General features: G+C 48.5%; 1 protein-coding gene across 3 annotated transcripts; it reads right to left on the reverse strand.

Moving 5' to 3' along the window:
- Positions 1–446: 446 nt before the first annotated feature.
- Positions 447–19,550, reverse strand: LOC131290757 (leucine-rich repeat flightless-interacting protein 2). Of its 3 annotated transcripts, none has more exons than XM_058319932.1 (7): positions 18,847–19,550; positions 6,744–6,935; positions 4,573–4,884; positions 3,175–3,538; positions 2,932–3,087; positions 2,662–2,846; positions 447–611 (listed from the first exon to the last, which is right to left on the reverse strand). In XM_058319932.1, exons 1-7 carry the CDS (start codon positions 18,931–18,933, stop codon positions 501–503), a joined length of 1,407 nt encoding a protein of 468 aa, XP_058175915.1. In that variant the 5' UTR covers positions 18,934–19,550; the 3' UTR covers positions 447–500. The 3 variants fall into 3 exon arrangements, with proteins under 3 accessions (XP_058175915.1, XP_058175914.1, XP_058175916.1); XM_058319931.1 differs by having other exon boundaries at positions 6,666–6,935; XM_058319933.1 differs by lacking the exon at positions 6,744–6,935.
- Positions 19,551–20,799: the final 1,249 nt, after the last annotated feature.

A 20,799-nucleotide genomic window follows, 5' to 3' on the forward strand; every position in this document is an offset into this window, starting at 1 on the left:
TTGTTTAAAAGTTATGTTTTTTTACACTTCATCACCTCGCTTTCCGATTTCTCTTTTAAGCTAACGGATCGATCGTTTATAACTAAGATACATATGTATATATATATAATTATATAAGCAAGCATAAAATCTAACTGCGCGACCCCGGTGTGCTTCCGATCGATGCGCCAAGCCCAACTGCCTAGGGTACCAGCCACGAAAGTCGCATTCGGATTGCCGTAACCGAAAATCGGGACCATCAGCGGGGTGCTTCTTTCCTCTAACTATAAATATATCGAACCGTGCTCCCCGTGTTCAGGCGAAGCGAAGATGCTGTTTAGGACTCTAGAGCAATAATGATGTGTGCGCATGCTTGTGTGGGGGGGTGAAGAGACTGTTGTGTAGATGCGTCGTGTGTGTGTATGGCTCCTCTTGTTTCCCTTGTGCAAGAAATTCGCCTACTGGGGCTGGGCGGCGGCGGCGGTGGCGTTGGCGTTGGCGGGCTGGGCGGGGTGGCCCTATCAAATGTCCTTCATAATAGTGCTTTTGACGTTCTTTAGCTTGTCCAGCCGCTTTAGCAGATGGTTGTTCGATGTTTCCAGCTCCTCAAGGCGGTCCATTGCTTCGCGATTCTAAAAGATGCAACAGAGAGACGGTGGAATTAGTGTCACACTCGCGACTAGAAGAATAAATGTGCTGTAGCAGCGTTGAATAATGATTTAGTAGCGTGGTCCAGAGCCCACGTCTCGAACGAAGAGCGCAGGTAAGGCTGATCCTCACGATGAATGGGGATTAACGATCATAGATGAAACATGAGCAAACCTTACAAAAAGGAACACGCAAACCACACAGCAAACCATACTTATATTTACGCATCGTGGTCAGCAATGAGTCACAGCCGATGTTGATGACAGACGCGGAAGTCAGTAAGATGATTTGTTAAAAGAACAAACGTTCAAACCCACACACGAATGGAATTCCGAGGTAAGAGATGGTTCAAGGCTGCTTCATCAATCATTAACAAAGAGAGGGAGAAAGAGAGAGAAAGTCCAAGGTGTCGATCATTCTGCAGCCTACACTCGGTCCAGTTGCTATACGGCCACCTTCATTTTCGTATTTAATCATTTTTGATAAAACACTAATCGATTTACTTAAAAATTATAAAAGTACTGTAACATGAATTACCAAAAACCGTTCGACAAATAATGTTGAAATTAATGGTCTCAAGGAGGTCACAATTTTTGTGGGTTATTTAGTTTGATCTATTCATAAAAAAGGAACATAACTATCTGGAGGACGCTATCTGAAGCTTGAACGTCCGATTTCGACAAGTTGGGCTAACCTTTGACTGTATTTGCGTTAGCTTGCGTTCAGTGAAAGTATGCCAAGTAGAACTATTACGAACATATAATAGATTGGAAAGAGTATTTACATTTATCAAAGTCTAAAAGCTATTACACCCATACAAACGGTTGTGATGTGTTGATAAAATGCCATTCAAATCAGACTATATTTAAGTGGTCATATAGCAACTAGAGAACAATTATATGGACTTCAAACATCCTATCAAACGGTGTTAGGAAAGTGCAGTTATTATAGCAAATTTCATTTTTAGGCTAATTCATTAGTATTTTGTCAAAACATTATCGAAAACAAGTTCATTTTCAGGTGCGTTCTTTTCAATTTACGAAAATGAAGATGGTCTTATAACAACTGGACAGAGTATTTTAGAAGTTGGCCTGTAAGGGAAAAACTTGGCTCATCAGAACGATACGAAAAAGATGTAACAGAACGCGTCCTTCGCGTCATAGCGTGGAAAAGGACACATTCGTGAGTGTTATTTACATCTCGAACAGCACAGAAAAAGGGATTTGGTGAACAATGAAATGGGATATCATATGCGATATTCGAACAAGCTGCACTTAGTCCGGGCGGGGAGGCAATTCGGAGGGTTTTGTAAAAGAGGTAAACCAAAACACAGCAACGGCACACGAAATCACACGCCTGACGTACCGTAAGAGATGATGTTAACCCCGAAGTGGAAGGGGCCTGCCATCTGTAATAAAACAGATCCGGCGGATACTGCTGGGGAGCGGATGGTTGGAAAGGCAAATGCGGAAAACGGTATGAAACGGAAACCCTGTCGCCTTCTGTCAACGCTTCCGTTTGATTTGATAAAGTAGTAAACAGAACCCCGACCAGAAACCTCGAGGGAAAGAAAGAATCGTCTAGTCCTCGGTTCTGCTTGGCAGTCGATTCAATTGGGCAGTTGGTTGGTGGCAGTCTCTAGCAAGTCGAGTCCTGGAAACGAATGTATGGATGTGTGTGTGTGTGGGGGGGGTTTGGGAAGGAACGCTGATTTGTGTGAAACCCGTTCGGACGCTTTCGGAGGCACTTCTTGTGTGTGTGTGTGATTGGATGAAGCAATTCGCTTGTCAAGGGTAATCTACCGAGGCCAGTTTCGTCACTGGCAGTGGCACTCGTCCCAAAACTGGGTCACTATGGGCTGATAATAGAACCAGCATGGCAAGAGGCAGATCAGATGAAGGACGTGAGAAAGTAAAAGTGTCGGGCGGAAAAGAATTTAAAAAACAGATTAGAAAACTACACTTCCCAGGGTTCACGGTTTCTCAAAGGGCCATCTTTGCACGGTGTTGTTGGCCTCACCAGGCGGGTGCTTACCTCCCGCTGCAACTTTCGCCGCTCGATCTTCAGATCGCTCTCGGCCTTCTCGGCTGCCTCGGCGGTGCTCTTGTATCGAATCACCTGCGTCTCCGATCGGGCAAGGCTGGCCTGCAGGTTCGCAATCTCCTGCTCCGCCTTCTGCAGTTTGTATTTATACTCGGTTATCAGCTTGTTGGCTTCGCCTGTCGGAAGGAAAGAGTGGTTGGTGGAACGTGAGTGATCGTGCGGGCGCGTGCGGGCGCGTGCGGGGAAAGCGCGGAAACTTACGCTGCGCGTCCTCGTAGTCGTCGTCGGCCAGACCGAACCCGTTCGAGCAGGTATTCCGGCGGCCCTTGCTTTTGAAGTCGTTCAGTTGCTGCTGCAGTGTCTGCAGCTCGCTCTGTAGTTCCTGCTTTTCCTCGGCAAACTTCTTCAGTCTTACGTCTGCAAAAGGGATCAAGCGCGAAACGTGGTTAGGTGAGCGGTGCCAGCTTCCCTCCCCCTCCAACCACCCATTCCATCGCAACGTACCTAACGAACCCGGTACGGTTTTGAGCAACTGTGCGTTGTCCGCTGTGACTAGGGCGCGATGCGCATCGGTACCGTCCTCGTTCTCCACCGTCACTATGACCAGCCCGTACTGCTCTATAAGCGCGTCCCGCTCCTGCAGCTGGCCCTGGACGAGCTTCAGCTCCTCGCTCAGCTTGTCGTTGTTGCGCTTGAGCGCCTCCCGGTCGCGGCACTTCTCCCGATACTCGCGCTGCAGCTGCGTGTGCGACTCCTCCATCTCCTCCAGCTTGTCCTTCAGCAGCTGTATCTGGTAGTTGAGCGACGACCGCTCGTTGTCTAGCTGCGCGTTCGCAATCATCGCCTTACGGAACCGCTCCTCCACATCCTACGGCAGACACAAGTGATTGATATCAAAAGGCTCATGTGCACTCCGGGAAGCGAAAATAACAGCACTCTGTTTTTTGCTAATATTTATTTAATGTCCATAAAGTTTTAGTTTGTTTCCAGTTCAGTCACGATCATATCAATGTTGTCTATTTACATTTAAGCTACACCATTCATAAAAAGGGGGTAAAATGAAAATAGCACCACTCCGGCATTTGTTTAGCAATTGAAGATATTTCAACAAATAACAACTTGTCGTGCATTTTTATTATTTTATTAATAACTAGCTTGACGCCCCGGCTATGCTCGGTTAAGAAGGGGTGGTGAAAGGAGTTATGTTTTTAACTCTTTACTTTACAGGTACTTACTAGTAATTTACTAGTTACAATTACGGCATATTTTAAATGATTACTATTTCATCAATATTAAAAATACAACTGATTATAGAGCGGTTTCCTGACTAAAAATTTGGGGTTTCAAATTGTCCTACATGATTTCTTGTTCCTAATCTAATAGAAAATCTTTAGCCTGTTCATGATCATCGTGATTGTCGTCAAACGTCAAACAATTAGGCAACGATAAAAAGGGCTGATAAGTCTTATTTGCAAATGCTGGGAGTATAATGAGCAAAATACCATGGAAAAATTGATTTCGTACCTACGAACCACAGTGTTTTGTTATTCGTATGCTTACAACTAACATCATAAAACTGTATTTGAATTAAGTTTTTGTTGGAGTATCTAGTATCTATAATTGCCGCTACAAATTCTATATTCATGTCACCCCCTGTTTTATGAATTTTCACAGCTTAAATGTAAATTATTTATTTATTTTTCAGAAAGAACGTCCTGGCCGTATTGCTTAAATGTAAATAGTGCACATTGAAACGATCGTCACTGACACGTTGTGAAACTGATTGCAATAAAATTCCAAACTGGAAGCAAACTAAAAAGTTGTGGAAATTGACAACAATACTGTCCCAAAACAGGGTGGTGCTATTTTTTCAAGCTTCGCTCAGTGTAGCTCTAAACTTACCTTTAGCTCGTGCCGTAGATCGCGTAAGCTGCGTGCCTCCTCCTCGAGCGAATCCTCCGAGTTGCGGCGGGACGAGAGGGCACTGCCGCGCGCCGCACTGGCCGATCCCTGCGCCATCATTCGGCTCGAGCGCGGCGTTGAGGTGCGGTCCAGACTGACCGGCTCGCCGGACAGTCCGATCGACTGTTGCTGCAGGTCGAACACCCGGTCCGCATTCTGTTCCAGCTCCTTCTGCTGGCGCTCCAGCTCGCGCATACGTATCTCGCGGGCTTCCGCCCTTGCCTGCCGCCTGGCTGCTAACCGGGCTTCCGCCTACGGGAGGGGGAAAATAGAAAACAACCGGAAGAAACCGTAATTAGTGCATGCTTCGCTTCGCGGAGGGCGATATCCAACCGCTCGCCTGGAGTGGTGGATCTATCATCGCCGGAACGTTGTCAGCGGACAATCGAAACAGAGAAATGAATGCTTTGACATATATTCATATGAACATTGAGGTATTATACCGGACGCACATTTATAGACATATATAAATAGACAAACAGCGGTAACACATATATGACAGATGGAACCATGGTCGATCCCAGCACACGCAAGCGGATTTAGTTACTGAGGCCCGCGGGCAGGCATCGTTTAATGGACAATTACCGTCCCTGGACACTCGGATTCGTCTTTTCCCCTGTATCTGTGTTTTTCCTACCCGTGAAAGGTTCGAAAATTAACATATTACAGTTTACTGCGACTCCTCTACATTAGTCGGACTATTTACAGAACACACAAACCTCCGCCCACAACCAGATCGATCGAACCAGCTGGTCGTCGACGACGCTGTCTCTGATGAAACACTATTTCCGGGAAGATCCCCTCTGCCGACCAGAGGGGGAGGGGCAGCCTGAGCAAACACCCCCGAAATGAACGGGCGCAATTGAACGTGCATGATACGCTACGAGGCCCATATGGCCATTTAATTGGTGGATGTTTTTGTTTTCCCTCCTGTTGTGTGTTGTTGTTCCAATTTTTCTCTCCAGCTGCACAGCTCGCGTGCCTGTTTGGCTAGGGCAGGGGGGAGGGGGGTGCAGTACACACGCTTACTGCATCCCGAAATGCATCCCGAGCACCAAAATAAACATCGCGCCGAGCGGGGACCCGGGCGTGTGCGTCAGCTTCCTGGCATTGTTTCGGTTTCTAGGTTATGATCGACGTTCACTTTCGTTCGGGATGGGTCGTCGAGTCGCCGGCACGTCATAACGCGGACTCCATATCTTCGAGGGGTGGCCGGATCAGCTGTATTAGGTTACCGTACCCGCGCTGTTATGCTAGGTCGTTGTCAGACAGGAAGCACCGATTGCATGTGGTCCGTGGGGGATCTTCGCTGTCGCATCTTCACGGCGGCGGCGACCCCTTGGCTGGCCGGATCAATGGGTCGGTCGTCGGTTTTTTGATCCTCCCCTCGCTGTAGCAGCTGGGACTGTGTCACCCGTCTACGATTTGTTTGGATTTGTCTCGTGTTCGGGGAAAGGAGCTTCTTTCGGCGGAACTGTCAAACGCGCAAGAGGCAACCACATATCCTGTTCGTCAGATCAGATCACGGATGACAAACTCTCGCCGCGCGGGTGTATGTCAATGGAAGCCATATCTGGATAAACCTTTGCGTCGAGGGTTGGAAATTGGATCAGAAATTACGGTCAGAAAAAAAAAGATTGGTAGTCGAGCAACGAACCCCAACCATCGATGGAATACTAATCTACAAACCCGTAAAGCGAAATTATGGAACAAGAATTGAAAAGGACTTGCAAGAGAAATTGTCAAAAGGTGAATGGCACGGATTGTTTTCTGGCGAATGATTGATCAAGGGATTGGGTATGGCTGTGCCAGATATGACTACGATCCCTTCCATCAGGGTTATCTAAAAACAAGCGCTACCAACTCTACTGGTCATTCCATCACCTCCACCACCACCAAAGCAAACGGTACTGCAAACACCCGGCCGAGTGTTTGTAACGAGGACGACGAACAGATTAAAGCGGCGCGGGACGATGACGGTTGTAAGATAGCGTGGTTGTGTGTGAGTGAGTCGTAATCCTAGGTCCACCTACGATGTCATTCGCCCGCTCGAGCAACTCTACGAACGCATCGTCCTCCTCGGAGCTGAACTCGTCGCCGGTGTGACTAACCGAGAGGCGATGGTGCTGGCGGTGCGGCTCGTACGACGGATGGTGCCCGTGGCCTCCGTGCTGCTGCTGGTGCGGCTCGTGCATGGACGAGGAGTCATGGTAGCTGTCGCTGCGCAGACTGCTGCTGTTCCGGCTGTCATCGCTCCGGTCGAAGAGCTCCTCCGAGTGGGGCTGTGGTCCACCGTCGTCGTGCTGGTCGGGTGAAGGTAGGTCACATTCAAAGCTAGCTCGACGCCCGAGGACCTGCTCGACGCCTGCGTCGCTGTACACGCTGGTCAGCGAGCGATCCTCCAGCCCGTCGAACCCCGGTTCGGCGATCCGATTGCGGTTAATGTCGACCGATCCGCCGTCGCTGGTAGCGGTTTTGTCGAACTCCAGCGACGGCGGTGGCTTCACGGCGTCGACCCCATTACCCTCTTCGATCGCGGGGCCCGACGGCGCGTGCAGTTCACTGTGCGCCAGCTCGTAAATGTCACCCACGCTACTGCTGTCACTAGCGTCATCATCGTTCGCCTGCTGCCGGCGTGTGACACTCATAGCGAACGTACTACCGCACCCCGGCCAAGGGTCGTCAATCAATCAAACGAAAATCCCACACAAACCACCTATTGTCTATTGTGCGCTTCACACGATTACTGACAGAACTCTCTCTCTCGAAGGTTGCCGTGGGTCGAATTATTTTCAGCAAAGGGATAAGGCATTTCACTACCCATTGGCAAACGCTTCCAATGGACGAATAACACTGCACCAAACCACGAAATTGACTCCCCTAATCTTAAGCCACTCTTCCGATCGAACGCCTAAAAGGACTGGGTCCTTTTTGCTCACTAAGCGATGCGCTTGGTCAGAAATGAGCCGGTCGGAGGATGAGGATGTACTAGGGTGAAGGCGATCAGCACCCGTAAAACAACCGCTCGGGTATCGCTTGTATTCAAATTACATTGCCACCCAATACGCACGAATCGAATTCGACGGATACTGTTTCTAATCTGTGCACCTCCAGATGCTCTCACTGAAGCATCACACGACAAGCCTCACTGGAGTGGTGACTGGAGTCGGTATCGAATGACACTGCGGTGGAAGATATTTCAGCCAAAACTATCGGCAACGTCTCACTGCTGCTGCCAACGCCTTTCATTCATCGTAGTGTTTGCAGGGCGTTTTGCAGCTTCCCTTCCACCAGAAGCGCAATGAAGATGAGATGGCCGTAGATTTCTAATTTCACGATCATTACTCCAAGCGCGACTAGGATAATGTGGGTAAGGGCGTATCTCAGGCCTATCGGAGGGGGTTCCAACCCGGGTTGGGATTGCCCTGGGACACACTTATTCCGGGGCGTCCAATTTGTCACCCACTCGCACTTTAAACGCACATCGCATGCGTCAGTTGATTATTCATCACCCCAGCCCAGTTTGCAAATGATCATCGAATGGAGTTGATGGTCCCTCGGCCGATGCGGGGTTTTTTGCCCCACTGTCTTGGGCTTTGCAGCTGCGTTCATCTGCGAGCCTTCACGAGTACACACGCACGCACACCCGCTGTGTGCACACCAACGACCGATGGATGTGGGGAGATGTCACCGAGCAAATACCGAGGGGCTCGCGATAGGGAGCGCGCGCGAAACCTTCCGAGTTTGTACCGTCGGGGCAGCCAGCCATTCGTCGACTGAATGAAGCCCCGGCTGCGAATAGAACCAGGTACGAAGGCGTGCAGCGGCCACCACCACGCGATGATGCTCAGCATCAGTGCCTACTGTGCGCGGTAACGTGAGCCCCAACCCGGCCGTGCGAGCGAGATGCGGCGTTGTTGTTGGTTGTAAGTCGACGGCGGACTGGACACGCGGTGAGGCTTCACAACCGCGTGCCTCACCACCACCGCCACAACCGCCTGGCGTCTCGCGAAGCTCACACAAAAAGGCCACCGAACGCTCCTATTGATCCCGCGGGTCTGGTGAGAAATTCTCATGCACAAACGTCACCCCGCAAAACGAGGGGAGCTTGCGAACAGCGTGAGAGAATGAGATCACCCGAGTACCGCGACCCCTGATCTTTCTGGACCAAGCGCTTCGCAAGCGCGTGCCACGATCGGCCGGTGACCCGTGCAATCCGTCAGCTTTCAAACAATATTCAAATGATGCATAGCTTTGTCCAAAATGGCTGACAGTGGCGCGATTCGTGTGTTTTGGTTGGATGTGCTTGACAACTATATTGTGAGTTGCCCAATAAAAAGAATGTCCCAAGCGACTCTACTGGACCAATCTCACTAGAACCAAAACGAAACCACCTACAATAGATAGTTTTGGATGTTATCGTAATATGGTGTTTCGTTTATTTGCGGCGCAAAAAGGGAAAAGTGAACCAGGATGCCCAGAAGAAATTGCCCGTCCAGCGCAGCTGAGTTCTCGTAGCTGTTGTTACAGCTGTCTGTGGCCCGATGCAGACGAAACAACGCCGGCACACATGGTTGGTTGCGGGAAGCTCACAATAGACTACAAGTTTCTCCATTTTTCCCCCCCGTCAAACAATCCCTTCCAGTTTTCCGCTGTAATGTCCGACCGTTTGGTTAATGCTCTGCGAACCTAACCAGCCTCACCACAGCAAACCGAGTATATGCTCATCGTGCTATCTTGTTCGTCTGGCTATTGCAGGATCGCGTCAGGATGTTTGCGAGGGAGGCGCAAGAGGAAACTGGTACATTCTTCGACGGGCTACCAATGCATGCTCTGATAGTTTTCATACGTGTGCATCGTCACTAACAACGTTGGCGTGAGAGTATTTGCACCAGCGGGGAAGTAAATCCGCTTCAGCAACCTAGATCGGAACCATCAGAATCTGTGACGATTTATGTAGAATAAATTTCCCTGACTTCAAGCCGGATGTGCAGTTGGCAGACAAAACGGAATCGTCGATACAAAGTGGAGGTTTCACGCGGCGGAACTAAGTATACCACGTAGCCGTTAAATTGCTCACCGTGCGGACTTCTTATCGTCGTGCCAATTGACCGCCGAAAGGAACAAACATACGATGGAGAAGTTAAGTGTGGTGGGGGATCTAGTCAGCCGATCAGCATGCATGCGATGCTACGTTTCCCGCAGACAAAAATGGTAACGCAACGCATCAGAGAAGGGGGGGAAGCGTGCAAGAATGGTTTCGTTATGGTTACCGGCTCCAACTCGGGAAGCCGAGCGGAGATTGCGAAGGACGGAAGAAATCCGTTGCAAACACGGTTCACTTTCACCCGGTTCAGTCTCTAGTTGGTTTGATTTCTATTTGCAAAGAGAGTTGATTGCCGGGGCTCGTCGATCTAGTCGAAGCGGCTAGCGTGAAACTATCGAAACTAATGCCAAGCGTCCACCGACATCAAAGACGGAGGCTCTCTCCCAGAGATTCTGCTTATCCTGAGATGAAGGCATCGAATAGTGCATTGAACTTCCGTTGCCAGTTGGCAGCAGCTTGCATGCTATTAAAAACCCCAAAGCCCACATTTCACCGCAAAACCCAGGTCGTGAAAGTACGAAGAATGTCTCTGTGTGCGGAATCATGAAGAGATGCGCATCTAATTTATGAAGTTGGGGGGTTCGAGTGGGTAGAAAACAAAACCTCCAGAACCCGCCGTTCGTATTCACATCGCTTGGAAAGATGGTGCGAACGCACCCCTTGTTGATGAAAACTGCACTCGCTGTGGCGGTATGTGCACACGTGCTATCACTTGCACGGACTACATTTCCGAGTAGGCGAGTTAAAAACACAAAACGACATGCAAAACCGACATGCCCGGATACCGATGCTCCAGCGTAATGCCGTAAGTGAAAGTGAGGACACCGACACGGGCTGTGAAGATTATTTCTAGCATGTGTATCAAACGTTTGCGGGCTTGACGTTGTACGTAATTTGCATCTCCGGTGCTGCGGCGCCTGTTTGACACCCAGGTTTCCCGCAGCGTTAGGACTAACGTAGTCAGCTACTCACATAGCGCCAGGTTCCCTTGACGGCGAGCCCCTTGGGTTGGCAGGCGGCTTCCAGCTCCAGACAGTCGCTCAACGAAGGGCCCCACTGATGCTGGACCAGCTTGCTGACCAGTGAACTCTGCTGCACCTTCAGCTGCACCATCGCGATCACTTTTTGATTGAAGACGGTGTCGTTGGCTCGAGGCGAAGGAGATTTCGACGCACAGACGTGCTTTGCAAAACTCGTCGACGGAAAATTTACGAAACGCACTCGCGCTAGTTGTTGGCCCACGTACACACTCAGAAAACACCCACCCGAAAACTTGGTAACACGCACGACAACTAGGGCGGAAAACACTAGAGCAAAGGATGTGATGTTGTTGAGGATAAACTCGTTCAACCGGAAAGCCGGAACCGACCAGCTTCCGTCGCGGAACAACTACGACTGGACCTACTGCGGCTAAGTTCTCGACTCCGGGTGCCTGGAATGGATAAAATCTCGATGCCGGAATGATGACTTCCCGACACACGACACCACACGACAACGACCGAGGAGGCGCGTGCGTACGCTTCGTTTGACCGAGAACGACTGCTGCCGACGAGAGAAGGCCGGTTTCCGATCACGATTCTTTTCCTCCACCCTGCCGTTCTCGTGCGCTTCCTGTTCTACCTCTCGCGCCTCTATAGCACCCTTTTGCTTGTTTTCCCCCACGAACGTCGAACTGCACGCGGCAAGATGCATCGTCTGTCCATCCGACCTCTGCTCTGCCCCAGCATCCCACAGATTTTCTCACCTCACAAACCCAGCGAACACGCACAAGAGAGAGAGAGAGTAAGACGAGATGGTTGCGAACCGTCTGTCCGTCTGGCTGGCTGACGAAACGAGTCTTATTTTTGGACATCCTCGCTGACATATGCAAGCGCGGCGGGTCCAAGGGGAGGAGGTGGGTGGTTCGGGGCTGGCGGGAAGGAAAATTAGCCCGACGAGCACGAGCCGATGCTAGCCGAAGCCGATCGCTGCTTTGGCACTTTTCTTATGCATCTGTCAAAAAGTTACACACTCTGTCGCCTTGGTTTTGCATACAATTCAAATATGTAAAACTAAGAAAGAAGAGTTAAGAACCATAAAAACCATTGGCATGATGAGTAAAACAAGAGAAAATTGTACAATTACAGTTTATCAAACATGCCTGTAACACTATCGTCGCAAATATCCGGCGGAGTAAGAGTTTAAAAAGTTCATTAACCGAGAAAACCGTTTAAAACGTTCATCAACCGAAATAAAGGGCATCCATTTATGCGGTTCAAGTTCACTCGTATGATTCCCAACGCTAAATGAGTAGTATGATTAATTTTAGAGATGGAATAATATAGCTCATTTTCAATTCTGCATAGTTTGTTTACCGGTTCATTGCCGGTTGACATTAAATTTTTGTGAGTCATACTGCTGAATTCGGAATCTTCCTTTGCATGAAAGTTGCTGCCATCTATCTACACCTTTAAACATTAAAAAAAATTATCTTTTGCCAGGAAGTAGCTAACGCAACTTCAAATGACAAAGATGTGTTTGTTTTATTGTGTTGGCATTTGTTACTAACTTTTAATTAATCTACTCTGGAAATAAGAGATGGAAATAAAACAATATGTTGGCTTTTTTCCTTCGCTTTCCTCCCAGATTAGATCCAGAAATAAATCATTTCCATTTATAATTGTTGCATATGAGTGAAAAGGAAAAGTAGGAGAAGTATCCTGTTTTAAAGAAGAAGATGACAATACTTAAACGTTATTTGATTTTCAGGTGTCCGACTTTGACTAAAAGCCACTGTAGGTTCATCTTATCACCAATAAAGTAGAACATAATTGTGAAGAAATTGAGCAAAAGCTGAAAGAGACTGTATACATATACGACTCTCGACTTGCACAACCAGGAGGGCGAATGATACCTCAGAGAAATGGCGGAACAAGATAACACCCAAAGGCGCACCCAAAAAGGCAAGCTGTGCGACCGGAAGCGAATGGTTTGGTGTTGGTTGCGATGATAAGGCCCGATTTCACTTCAGGAGCTGTTGACCCGTTGGATACGTAGCCAGGAGGTATTCCATGGTTTTGTTAATTGGCATGCGCCACTGAATCTTCTTCCATGAAAAATTTGGGGATTGGGAAATAGGTCCGAGAGGGCTCGTGACCCTCGCTTGGGACTAAACTTTCTTCAAGTACATGTAACTCGAGCTACGATCAAAATGTGTCGCTCTCTTTGATAGACAGCTCACAGCATACTCGACTTTCTTACAGGATGAAGCCACGTGAAGGCGGATAAGGCACGCACTCTCTTGCCTATACTGTGCCCATCTTAAAACATCCCATTCTCTAACGCTTCTATTCGTAGGAAAGGAAACGGTCGAGGTGAGAGGTTACAAACGGCGAATGGAAGGTATTTAAAACCATAGCTCGGGAAAACAAGAGTTCGATGTTCGATGCTTCCAGATGCCGATGCATCACCCATTCGTCAACCGTCTTCCCCCTGGCGGTGCGGAAACTTCCACGTCGGAAGCTCGAGTCCACATCCGAATGCGAATCCGGGAGTGGAATGAAGCGTGGAAATCCACGTGGAGTTCCACCCACCCTCCTCCTCCTCGCCCACCGGGTGTGAGGCGCCACCCTGGCATAGAATGGGGTCCCCCATCCGGCACCCTCCCGTAGCTCCTCTCACTCTTACTTGGCCTTTTTTTGGGGGGGGGGGGGGGAAGAACCACCATCGGTAGACCTAGTTTTTCTTGTTTTATTTTCTGTTTAATTTTTCCCGTGAAAAATGCGCACGAATGCCCCCGGCGGGGTAAGTGCGGGGAGAACGTCACCTCCGGTCGTCGCTTGTCGCACGCTGGAAGAGCGAAATGTGCGGGACTTGGCCGTCTATCTTTAGCCCAGACTTGCAGACGCATCTCCGCCGCCGCCGCATTTCCTTTACGCCGTAAAGCCGGGCGACCGCCGCGTGGCCAGCTAGATGGCGGCGTTGGATAGCTCTCGCGCAGAGCTATGCCAATTCCTTCTCGCCGGAAGAAGCGCACCCTTGGTGGTTTATGCCTAGTTACAAGCAATGTCCACACCTCCTCCCCGCCGTGCTGTTACATTGTTGGGTACCACGTGCTTTGCGCGTACGTGAGTAGTGGTTCTCCCTCCCCCCACCATAGTGGTTATGGCCATACTCTTCACAAGCCGGCTCCAGGACCCAGCCATCACCCCGAAGGGTCTAATTTTAGCCAGCTCAGCTTGGACCGATTACCTCACGGCGGCTCGATTATCGCCGTCATCGAATGCAGCTCCGCTTGCATTTGTGGAATGGGCGTATGGCGCTGACGCCACTGTTGCTGGGTGCGTAATTAGACTCCACTGTGGGACGCAACTTCCTTCCCGCGCATCCCTGCCAAAGCGGGTGAGTGATCCCGCATATTCGTTAGTTTGTGAACACGCCATTTTCCAGGATCCAGCTGGACGCAAACTCTGAGGTACGCTAAAACCGCTTTCTTCCTCTGTCAAAAGATGCTTCGTGGTAATAACAAATATCATTGGCGTTGTTAATCAGACGAAAGCGCCGTACATTGATTGTGAAGAGTTACACTGCGTTCCGAAATGATAGCCTCATCTAGATTTTTTTCAATCTTTCGCTAATGTAAATGATCACAGGAAAAGGTGAATTACAGACACATATTTATCGATAGAATAAAATTGTATTCCAGATGTGTTTTTTAAATAAAAAAAAGGTTAAGTAGGGCAGTGAGGGAGATTTAGCCCATGCATATAATATTGGGCCACATAGAAAGGACATCAATTATCACACGGATTTCTAATAAATTCGTTCTGCAACCTTTTTTAATATGTTAAAATCTAGTTATTCTACTTAAATGCCAAGTATGGGAGCGATTTCATCAAAATTTTTCGAGCAATAGATCTACGAAACTATAACTTTTTCAACCTATAATGCTGTACCCAGATAGTTCGCCCACATCGAAAAATATAGGAAGTAATATTTTTCTTAGCTTTTGAGGGTTTTTATGAATTATCAAAACGATACTTCAATTTTTTGAACTCAAAACAAAAGTTTTGCCATGCAAGGAAAACTGGTTTGGGCTAAATCGAAATTCAGCTGATTGCCAAAGACTTTCAAGTGCCATCAACAGTAAAAAGGTGAATATTAAAATAGCAAATTAAGCATTTTAACTCACTTATTCAATAATGGTAAAGATAAAAAGTTGTTTCTAACTTATTTTAATCATTATTTAAATCAAAATTACATAAAATAAGCATTTTTTATCTGGACCAAAACTGATACACAGGAGGGCCAAAGTAGAAACAAAGTGGGCCAAAATAGCGACAAAATGACAAAAAATTCGAATGTGTTCGAAGTTGGTATTTTTTCATTACATATTAATCTAACAAACTAAACAATGTGTATTTTATTATTACATGGTTAGAAAGCTACTCTACATTATCACACCAAGTTTATCGTTATATGATCGATATAATGAATGCATCAATTTAGTTTGTGGTGACCCTCTACTAAGTGTTTTCACAAAAAAATACAAATATATAATAAAAAGTATTCATGGAATACTCAAAAATAGTTATTATTTTTTGTTGAAAAAAAAACAATGCTTTAATAAGGCATGCATAGAAAAAAAAAACTAGATGAGGCTATCATTTTGGAACGCAGTGTAGCCCACTAACACCAGAATGTTGATTTGTAAAAAGCTGTCAAACTGCAATGGAGAAGACCGATCGATTGTTTCAGTGCGGATTGTTCGCGTTTGCCTTTCCATCGGCTTAAGAGGGCATCAGCCAGTTGTAATAAAAGTACCTCTTGCATCCGATGTGTAAAACAGCCACTCAATTGCTGCTCTTGCTGGAAAACAAGCAGCGGAACGATTTTGACGGCTCGGACCGCGTTACGGTTTGTTTACCGTTAATGGTTATTGTAATGCTGAACCATTGCGCCCCGCTGGGTATTAGATTCTTCCCCCACTCCACTTAGCGCCATCACAGCTTAATCGATTGTACTGCGGGGGCTTTCACCGCGAGCGCACGACGATTGACAACAGATATATACACATTTCCTGGGGCGGAAAAAAGACTCTCCCCCTCGCCGTCATTAACGGCATTCGTCAACGGCTCAACTCAACAGCGGAGAAGATTCCAGGCACAACCGAATCCTGGCCTTACGGGAACCCTGGGAAATGACAACCCCGGGAAGGGGAAAGAACATCCCAGCACGATCCGCCAACTCGGATCGGAAGCGATCGCGACACGCCGACGGGACAAACGCCGAGCACGCCCCAAACGTTTCCGGCGGAGTGCAAAGATTAGCTACGAAGAACGCCAAACCGGAACAGTTTTGAGTGAAAAATCCTTCCCCACCGCGGCAGCGCTTCAGTCGATCCATCTTCCACGCGGTTTTGAAACCCCGGCACCACCATTTGGCATTTCCCTTCCGGTTTGGATGGAGGATATGAGTGGGGAGGGGGTGGGGGATGTCTTTCCTCTTTAGCTTTTCTCCCTCCAACGTTGCTCCAGTTGCTTCCCTGCGGTAACGGGACGCTAACGAATTGTGTTCAACAGGGCGCGCAACTTCGATCGATCATTCAAAGACGCCAAGAACGGTCGTGAGGGAGAGGTTAGAAGGAAGGGCAAGAGCGTGGGGTAGTGAAGGGTCATCACCGTGTCAGACGGAAGGCGCACGTGAGAGGGAGCGTTCATCCGAGTGCCGATCCTGACGTGGGTTTTCCGCTTCCGATCGGTATTTATAATGCGACCCCCGATCGCAAACCGAGACAAGAAGGGTCGGACCCTCTCCCGGTAGGCGGAAAAACACATACCCACCCACCCACACGGCGCGTAGCTCTCGCCGTACTCACACTCTCGATCTATTTTCCTCCGCTTCCTAGACACGCGTGTGCGTTTGTTGCATTTAATAGCTGCAGAATATCTTTTTCCGTCACGCAAACACTTCCGCCCCACCCGAAGTTACGCGAGATCGATCGGTTGCGGGTAACGTTACCGGGAGGGACAGAGTTTCCCAACGCTGAAAAGCGAGTCGCGACGTTTTCCTCTCGCTCCGCTTTTGATGAGTTCGCTGGCGAAAACAAAGCAATGCATCATCAATCAATCGCGGCGGGCAAATCGCGGCAGGAAGACATCATCCGTTTGTTTTCCTTTCGTTTAGGTAGCCGTATGTCCGACCCCACGCGTGTCGTTACGCCGGTAATGGTTGATAATTTTTCTCTCCCTGGAAAACCATTACGCCCGTTTGATTTATCGAACTCGGGGCCGCGCCGCATCCGAAACCCTCGCTTGAGGCGGGGTGATGGGTGGTGGTTGGAAGACGGAGGGGGCACGTTTGAATCTCCAAAAGTCCAACACGAATCCCCAACACCACCGGGGAAATAGAGTAAAAGAGAAGCGGGCCTAGAAATAAAATGAAAATAAACGATCACCATCAATTCGTTGAGACAATTGTGCAACCGGCCCGGATGGGAGAGAAACCGGCGGGCAGACCGGCGGGGGCCTTGGATAGAATGTAAAGCCATCAGCGGGTATTCAGCGTGGTGACAAGGCACTCGTTAAGCTATTGGAAAATGGGAGTTATTTTCCGAGGATCCGGTACGATCGGTTTTCCCAACGCAACGTCGGTCCACAATCGTCTAGGCCTGCCGGGTCGTCCAAGAACATTTCAATATTCGATAATGGATTTCCAAATAGGGATCGATCATCATCCATGTACCATCAACGCGACGAAGAAAATGCTACCCCGTTCTAAATTTGTTCTACCAGGGACAAAGTTCAATAAAACTTCAGTGGAACGAACAAAAACAACATGCTCAATGCGAAAAATATGGAGAAAAGCAAAAGTATGTGCGTCCAATGCAAACAAAAACATCTGCATCGTTTTTCCAACCCTCAGAACCAGAAACGATTTTCACCAAAGCAAAGCGACGATCATAAAAGACGACGAAGATCACAGAAAAATCACATCCGGTTGGAAAATTTCCGTCCTGTTTCGTTCGACATGTGTGCAAAACAAACGACGCGTCTGCGTGATATCCGGCCCATGGGCTATTTTCTTCGACGCCAAAAGGGCCCTTTGTTCCCATTGGAAAGAAAATACCACGGAGCGGAAAAACGTACCGAGTGGAAAAAAACATAAGTGCATTTTACGACACCCGCGTTGCGCCGCGGGTGGATTAGAATATTAAAACGAAACCCGTACACAGCTGCCCGCGATGTTGCACATCGTTTTAGCATCGTTGAAGCGCGTGAAGCATAGGCTGCCTCACGGACGGCTGCAAAATAGCTGCTCGCTCTGCACCAGCAATAAAAATACGCGAGATCGGCCCGACCGGACGTCTTTGCCAGAAAGTGCACTCCGCAATCCTTTCTTATGCAACCATACACCCCCTTCCTATCGGCCAACACTTGCCGATACGGCACGGGAAATCATGTACGATCTTGGAGGCATGAGGAAATAAAAAAAAACATCCAAGGAAAGGCCTATCCGTTCGCGTTGGCTCCAAAGGGTTGGCTACAAATAGAGGGTAGTAAAAAACGTAATTAAATATCCAGACACGAGGAAAGCGAAGCATACGGATTTGTTTCCGACCATAAAACTTTAGCACGGACGAAACATAACGATGGTCGTGTAAGGGCTCTCCTGTACGATTCTCTATTCGCCGAGAATCACTTGCGACGTTATCGGAACCCCGTTTTACCCATCCTCGATTTTTTTAGTCCCATAATCCACGCTGCGTGACGTCGTCTTCGGAGTCACGATCACTGTCTCGCTTTCAATACCAATTGATATTTGTTTCGCTAATGGAAGCATGATTCCCTTGGTTTTTACAATGCAGTTGAACGCTGATCCTTTATGGGGACGACCAAAGTGAGGGATTTTTTTTACCGACCTCTCGAGGGTCACGACGAACGGCACACCCTACCGTACTAAAGTTGTGTGACGGTTTACGGCTACTAAAATCAGGCAAAATCTTTTTATTATCCTCATGGTCCCAGTGGGACGCTCGCATCGGCAAGAAACCACCCAATCGATGGTAAATTTTTATTATTTAGAGAAGAAAAAAAGCAGAAGGAATGTATGAAACGACCGTAACTTACCTCCTTGGCGATCTGATCCAGCGCTTGGTCCTCGGCATTGATTCGAGAGTTGCCACGGCGCCGCCCGCCGGCACTAGGGCTATCCATCGTGTCTGGAGCGTCGGTCGGGGTTGTCGGGGGCGAACTGGGCTCGGCGATTCGCGTCGAGTGGCTCTGGGTGAAGAGGAATTTGAGTGAAGGGCGCTGCCTGCTGCTGTGTGGTGACGCCCTCCGTGCACGTCAGCGGCAACCCAAGCACGAGGCAGGCAAAGGGAACGAGGATACTGTGACCCCCGTGTCCCCTAGCAGTCCTTTTGGTTCTCTGACCTTCAATGGTGTCCCCGGTAGCCTTGCGCTACCCACATGTCCGGCGGAGGATCTCCACCTGCGTAACACACTGCTGCCGGCCGGCCGGCCCTTACTCACGGTAACGCAGGTTTAGTCATACACACACATTCACACACAAACACACACACAAAATACGACAGACGGTACCGGTAGATCGGCGAGAACAGGATCGATTGCCAACCGGCTGTGCCGTGCGGGCAAAGGGCCAAACTATGCGTCTAAATAACAAAATGCGTCTGCATGCACTAATCACTCGACTTCGGCACCAGTTGCATGCCAGCGGGCAGTGGAGATGCCATTTCACTTAAGTGACTATTTACAGTTTTCTTGCGCTCACGTACGAAAGGGGCAACAGTGGCGGGTTATGCGGAAAAGCGCACAATTCGGATTTTCCTTCCTCGTGTCTCACTCATCAAAACTTCTTTTTTGAATGCTACTAATGTCCAACCACCTGTTGTGTTGCCTGTGAATCTTAAAGGGTGCAACGCCCTACGCCATGTTAAGCGGAACTAATGGAAAACTCTCCCCGAACAGGACTTTTTCTAACAGCGATTGGCACCACTGCCTTGGTTGCTTCTTCGCCTTTTGTTTCGCGCTCGGTCCAAAGGAAACTCCTTGAGGCCGATGATACAATTCTTAACCGGAAGCTGGCGCAAGCTGGATCTAAAACGGCCATCAGCAAGCGAAGCCAGCGGGTGGACGTTTTGTGGGTGTGTATGATGATTGGGTATAGCCGGCGGTACGTTGGTGCGCGCACACATACACACACACACACACATCCCGGCGCCGGATGACATCAAGACGTTTCCCGTGTGGACGATACATGTGTTTTCCGCGTTCCCACATGTTTGAAGTACGTGAAAAAATTGGCCGTTGCCCATGAAGGAAATCCGCAACGGGGTGGATGGTGGTGGCGCGTGTTTTATGGATGTGGTTTTTCGTGTGGCCCAGCGTTTAATGATGATGTCGGATCCAATTTCGTCCCCATGTGACGTGTGGCGAGAGCGTGACGTGGCGTGAGGCGTACACACGGATATGTAAAAGAAAGCAGAGAATAGAAGAAAAAAACGAATAAACAACATGCAAATAATGGATGGGTCACATCTGGGCGATGCGTTGGAAAGTGTGTGTGTGTGTGTTTCTGTGTCGATGGAAAGCCGGCTGACGGTGGCTGACATGCCGTATCTGCATCAGAATTTATTTAGCATTAAAGGATAACCATAAGACAACAACACTATCGGGGCGCGGTACAATAAAGTGAACTAATAAAGAACCCGTTTAAATTTGTTGCACACTTTCAACCTCCACGCTGCTTGCGACGAGACGAGATGTAAAAAAAAAACCAAACAGATGGATTGTGTCTTAAATCAACACTCGATGGTTGGTAGCGGGCTTTGGGTTTATCACCGATTGCTTTAACATTTGCGTTACTTTCCAAGCTAAGTTAATAGAATATAAATCAATTACCAAAATGCTAACCGACACACATAAGACTGATGTTCCTACTGAAAATGGAATAGCGCATCGAAATTGATTCACAACCAATTGCAAGGAACACCACAGTAGCCATCTCATCGGCAGCAAATGGAAGGTTTCTTAATTAACTGAAATATGTTTCAACATGAA

Source organism: Anopheles ziemanni, chromosome X (genome assembly GCF_943734765.1).
Source record: "Anopheles ziemanni chromosome X, idAnoZiCoDA_A2_x.2, whole genome shotgun sequence".
Lineage (NCBI taxonomy): Eukaryota > Metazoa > Arthropoda > Insecta > Diptera > Culicidae > Anopheles > Anopheles ziemanni.

Excerpts from the sequence above, each read along its gene's own strand:
- LOC131290757 (XM_058319931.1), bottom strand. The coding sequence starts at position 18,933 with ATGGATAGCCCTAGTGCCGGCGGGCGGCGCCGTGGCAACTCTCGAATC. Across the intron at positions 4,885-6,665 it reads TCGAGCGGGCGAATGACATC|GCGGAAGCCCGGTTAGCAGC; the intron begins GTAGGTGGACCT and ends CCCCTCCCGTAG. Across the intron at positions 612-2,661 it reads GGCGAAAGTTGCAGCGGGAG|AATCGCGAAGCAATGGACCG; the intron begins GTAAGCACCCGC and ends TGCATCTTTTAG.